Genomic DNA, 6000 nt, shown 5'->3' on the forward strand with positions numbered 1-6000 from the left:
CCGACATTCATCGCCAACAGAAGACACGAATTTCATCCAAGTTGCCGTGTGAGGGACTTTCAGAGCTTTGATTGCGTCTTCGGATATGCTAGACTTCCAGCGAGTCAGGGAAGTTCTCTGCTTCCTAACCTCTTCATCTCCTAAGGCACTGGAACAACACCTGGGCCTCGTTTCCGTTGATGGGAGTGGGCCTGTGGGCGAGTGCATTACCGCCGTAAACTTCAACATCGCCATACGTAGGCTACGACACCTGGACCAAGATTTCCTTGCGGTTGCACCCAACGTTTCACCTGTCCAAGCCTCCAAACATGCCGATCGGTTATTTCATTGCTTACGGGCAACTTGCAAGGACCAATGCTCCCAGTAGTCCGCCCCCAAATTCTGGACTATTAGTCGGACTGGTCTATGGACTAGTCCACAGTGGACTGGTTTAAAGTTGAACGGATTATATATAGACCAGTCTAATATCTAGACGAACTGATCCGACTATTAGTCTAGATATGAATTTATATAAATGAATTTAATAGTATATATCTAAGTATAATAGAAGTATTTTTAATAGTAATAAAGCTAACTAATAAAGATTTAAGTATAATAGATATATTTTTAATAGTAACGAAGAACAAATTTTTCTTTAAGATAGTATTTATATATTTATTTAATAATTATATTACTATAGTATCTAATAACGACTTATTCGATATATCTATAACTCTTATTACTCTTATAACTCTATTTAATATTATTATAAAATCTAAGATCTCGAATAAATTTACTAAGTATATATGAAATATAATAACTCGAAGACTAGTAATTTCGAAGCTTTTATTATAATCTTCTTAAAACTAGTCTATTATTTCTATTCTATAAGCCTCGAATAATTATACCCCTCTTATTAAGGTATTTATTCGAATTTTAGAAAAGGAAAATCGAGAAATTATCGTCTAAAGACTCTAATTCGAAAGTCTCGTAATAAACGCTAGCTCTATAATCTAGCGTTTCTTAAGTATTAGAAATATTCTTTAAGAGATTAAGAGCTAAAATCTTTACTATTTATAACTATATTACTTAGCGAGATAATATCTTAGTCTATAATTATTATTTAAAGATCTATAAGCTTAATAGTAGTATAAGAGCTATTACTCGATATTTAAAAGATAAATACTTTATTAACTCTACGACTATCGATATAGCTAAAAAGAGAATATAAGAGAATATAATAATAGATATAGTAATACTTCGTAGGGTTGAAGTTAATATTAAGGCTAAGATAAAGAGACGAAAGAAATTTATAAGTATAAGTCTTAATAAAATTACTTTGAAGTATCTATATCTATAATAAACTATTCTTTAAAATATATCCTTTAATCACGTTAGGGATAGAGGCTTTCGAACCTTCTTGAAATACGTTAATTTTATTACTAATTAAATACTTTCTAACTTCGATATTATAATAAAAATCTATATTAAAGATCTATTTATTAAGAGAAGATAACGGCTACGCTATATACTAGCTATAGCTCTATTAAATATCTATATTATATACGATATATAAACGTTATTAAATTATCTAAGACTATTAATAGTAGTCGTATATTTTATTAGTAAAAAAATTAAACTATACTTCGTAACTCTCGTCTTTTATAAGTTATAAGAAAAGTATTTAGACTTAAATTAGACGATAATTATTTTAAATATACTCGATAACTATAAGATTCGTAATAAGTTAGACTATCTAATTATAAATAATATTAATAGTAATAATACTCTAATTAAAGCTATTACTAATACTTTATATAAAAAAGAGATCTTTTATAATACTTAATAACGACGTCTTCGATATAATAATTATATTATTAATCTAACTATTTAAGTATTTCTCTTTAAAAAGATCGTTAATAATTATTAATATTCGGAGAATATAGCTATCTCTTCTTTTAATATTTAGTTAAATTAGTAACGTAAGCTAAAATCTCTCGATAAGCTATATATTATTATTATCTAAATTATAGAAAGCTCTTAACGTATTTAGTTCTTTAAAAAACGAAGTAATAAACTTATATTATATCGGAATAATAGTACTAGATAAAATTCTTAATACGATATACTTAATTAAGCTATTTAAAGGCTTAAACTAGTTATTATAGTCGTTATTAATAAGAAACTCGATTTATTAAAGAACGTACTTACTATTAACGAGTGAATTATTCTTAATTATATTCGTAATTTCTTATAGATCTTTTATAATACTATTAAGATAATCGAAGGCTATAAAGCTATCTTAAAATAAATTCTTCTTATTATAGATTTTCTAGCTAAGCGTTTTAAGAAGATTATAGAAGAATTTAAGAATTATACTTTTATGTGAAAGTCTCTTTATATCGAGTTTATTAAGCTATTGTCACGGTACGCCAAGGCCTCCTCCAGAGCCACCACCCATTTGGGCCTAGCGTGGCTTGGCACCGCACATATCTGCCCTGCGGGCACATAGAATAATCAACATCTTTACACCACACATCAAATTATGACATAGTCACATTGGCTCCTGACAACATGGTAGCAACACCTGAAGATCATTCAACAGGCGTCTATTAAGTTTATTTCGCTCCCACACCAGTTGCCTACTCCTCCCCTAGGACCCCACCTACCTCAACACCAAGTACGCTCCTACATCAGTACTCACAGTCCCACGAGTCCCTACACGATTTACAGGTCGATCCTTTCACTAGGCCACTCGATATCACCATGGCATCCAGCAGCCTTATTCCCGGCTTCTCAGCAGAGCAAGTCCGCTCCATTACCAAGCTCATAGAAGACGTGCTCGACAAGGCACTCGACAAGCACTTTGGCCCACTGCCACCACAGCAAAAGCAGTCAGTCATAGCGCCAAAGCCGGCACAGCCACCAAAGCAGGAACAAGAGCATAGGCCATTACAACAGGCATATATGGAGAAAATTGCGGAGAAAAGTATGGAGAAGAACAAGAGCATAGACAGCAGCAGTGCTATTCAAACGGGCGCACTCTCCATAATTCCACACCAGGCAACTATGCATAATTGCGGAGAACCTTCCCCTCGCCTCAGCAGTACTCCACTTTCTACCTCGCTTCTCGCCTCTCTTCTCGCCTCTCAACTCGCCTCTCTTCTCACTTTCGCCTCTCCGCTCGGCTACATTCGATTCGCGAAGGATATGGAGGCTATAGGCCAAGGATAGGTGCATGGATATATGGACGGCGCATGATTGATGTAGCTATCCAGAGATGCAGCCACGAGGACGTGACTTTTTTCTTTCTTTGCGGGCATGTTGTCACGGTACGCCAAGGCCTCCTCCAGAGCCACCACCCATTTGGGCCTAGCGTGGCTTGGCACCGCACATATCTGCCCTGCGGGCATATAGAATAATCAACATCTTTACACCACACATCAAATTATAACATAGTCATATTGACTTCTAACAGCTATTAAAGTATTAAAATAAGATTAAAAAGTTATTAGCTTAATATCGTCGTAATTATCTTTAATTCTATTAAGAAATAGTTCTATTTTAAGCGATAAGATTCTATTTAATAATCGAAGATAAAGGCTATAATAAAGAAGTTTTAAGAGATTATATATCGATTCTCTATCGATTTAATCGATTATATATCTACTTTTATCTATAATTCTACTATAATAAGCGATAATTAATTTATTTAATAATTAAATAATTAGAATAAGAAGTCTATTATTAGTAACGAATTTAATAGATATATTAATAAGTTTTATATACGTTATAAGAAGAGACGAATAGTACTCGATTAATAGCTAAAACTAGAGTAATAAAAGCGATTTTCTCTACTATTAAAGATGGCTATTAATATCTACTCTATATCTATTATATCTACGAAGTCGAAACGTATATTTTTAGAGATTAAATATACGATTTTAAATTAAAGAGCTAGCTTTAAGGCTGAGACTATAGAGCTATTAAAGTATATAAAATTATAATTTTAATTAAATTTCTTTACGGAGAAAGATCTATATACTATTATCGATACTTTAAAAAAAGATACTTTAAAAGCTATAGAGGAGTAGCTAGACTAGTTCGTAGACTAATCTAAATCTACTTAGACGATTTAGTATTCGAATAGATTATAAACTATATAAATAGCTTTATTTTAGACTAATCTACATCTATAAATCTAAAAAGTAAATTTTTATACGATTTTCGTCGAGTTCGTACTATAAGTATAATTTAGTACGATTTAGTCTATTAAGTAGACTTTATTTATATTTAATTCTTTTCGCTAGTTCTATTAGTTTAGCAACTTTAAAAAATTTTTAGTAACTTTAAAAATTTTACGTAATATACTCTAATATACTCTAAGTATTATTCTATATATATATGATATTAATATATATTATTATTAATATATATATTATTATACGCTATATTAGAGTATTATCTACGCGATTAATTTTATTAAATTATCTAATTTTATAATTAAATTTAAGTTAACGTTAATACTTATTATCGTAGAACTTTATCGTTATAACGTCGATTATTAGAACTTTTCTTTTTTTATATATATTACTGTTAAATTAATAGAATTAGTAGAAAAGGTTAGGATAGTTACTAAACCGGCGGAATTTGGATAGATTCTAATTAGATTTGCTGATTCGGCGGATTTTGTGATTTCCGCGACAAACGCGCGATCAGCAATTTCAAATTTTGCAGGAACTTTTCAGATTTGCAGATGTAGGCCTGTAGACGAACTAGTCGAACTATTAGGAGCATTGGCAAGGATTACGGATAGTCCCAGTGGAGCGCAGCTAGCAGAAGTATTGCCTCTCCTACGTGAAGGAGCCCCGTGACATGCTTTGGAACTTTGAAGCATCGAGTTACGGCCGAAAAAGCGCCAGTAGGTTAGTGTTTTAAAAGCGGGTCGTGACATGAGTGTGAACTAACATCATCCAGGTACGCCGCACTCCGAACGGAGCACAGTTGTGAAAACTGGTATGTTAATATTTCGCTTCGTATACACAACAGGTTTGTTTCAATAATAGAATGGGATGGCTTATAGGAGAATCTGAGTGATTGATGTTTCTAACTAAACCCAGAACCCTCACTCGTTCTATTCATTAATCCATTTTGTATATTTCCCTCGAATCAATGGCGGCAAATATGGATTTAGAAATTAACTGAAATTTAAGATAAGGCTTTCTATAAGAGCGTAGTCCACTGACGGTTAGCTAGCGAACATAGACTATAAAAGACGTAGTATTATTATAGAGTTTAATAGTATATTTAATAGTAGAACTAATCTCTAAGAAATACTAAAACTTTAAGATATACGAAGTAGATCTATATTCGTTAAGCTTCTAGATATATAGAATATATTATTAAAATTAAATTCTAAAAGAAACTCTAACGTAGTATATACGATATTAACGTTTTAATATAAATAGCGCTAAGGTCTATAACGTATTAGATTTAATAATTACCTTCCCTTTTAGACTCTAATTTCTAGACGCCTAAGTAAAGATAAAACGTTTATTAAAAAACCTTTCAATTCTAATAAGAAAATAAGAGAAAAGAGTTAATCTATTAAGATTATAATATTATTTTAATAACGCGATAAAATTAATCCTTACGCGCCGTAGACGCGTTACTAATATATTATATAATAATATTAATATTATCTTCGAGAATAATATTACTTCTATAGTATTAATTAATAATAATCTATAGTAAGTTAACGCGCTTAATATCGATATTTCTATAGCGCTAGTTAATAGTCTCTATAGCGAATAATATTAGATTTAAAAATTTATAATAAACTCTCGAAAACTTAGTAAGTAAAAGAAGGGAGAAGAGTTTTTCTATAGATAACGTCGTTTTTATAGCGTATTACGTCTATAGCGAAGTAACGTAATAATAATCTTTATTATAGAAATTTGAAGAGAGTAATTAATAAAGCGACGCGTTCGCGATAACGCTCTCGATTATTAATTAATAATA

General features: G+C 31.2%; 1 protein-coding gene across 1 annotated transcript; it reads left to right on the top strand.

Annotated features, from left to right (window-relative positions):
- Nucleotides 1–2745: 2745 nt before the first annotated feature.
- On the top strand, nucleotides 2746–3213 carry HO173_005936 (uncharacterized protein; the record flags this gene model as incomplete). Its single annotated transcript, XM_037307848.1, has 1 exon — nucleotides 2746–3213. The coding sequence occupies one exon, from the start codon at nucleotides 2746–2748 to the stop codon at nucleotides 3211–3213; it is 468 nt and encodes a 155-aa protein (XP_037165108.1).
- Between the last annotated feature and the right edge of the window lie 2787 nt (nucleotides 3214–6000).

The sequence above is a fragment of the Letharia columbiana genome (genome assembly GCF_014066305.1).
Source record: "Letharia columbiana isolate WasteWater2 chromosome Unknown Sc0000017_s0, whole genome shotgun sequence".
Taxonomy (NCBI): domain Eukaryota; kingdom Fungi; phylum Ascomycota; class Lecanoromycetes; order Lecanorales; family Parmeliaceae; genus Letharia; species Letharia columbiana.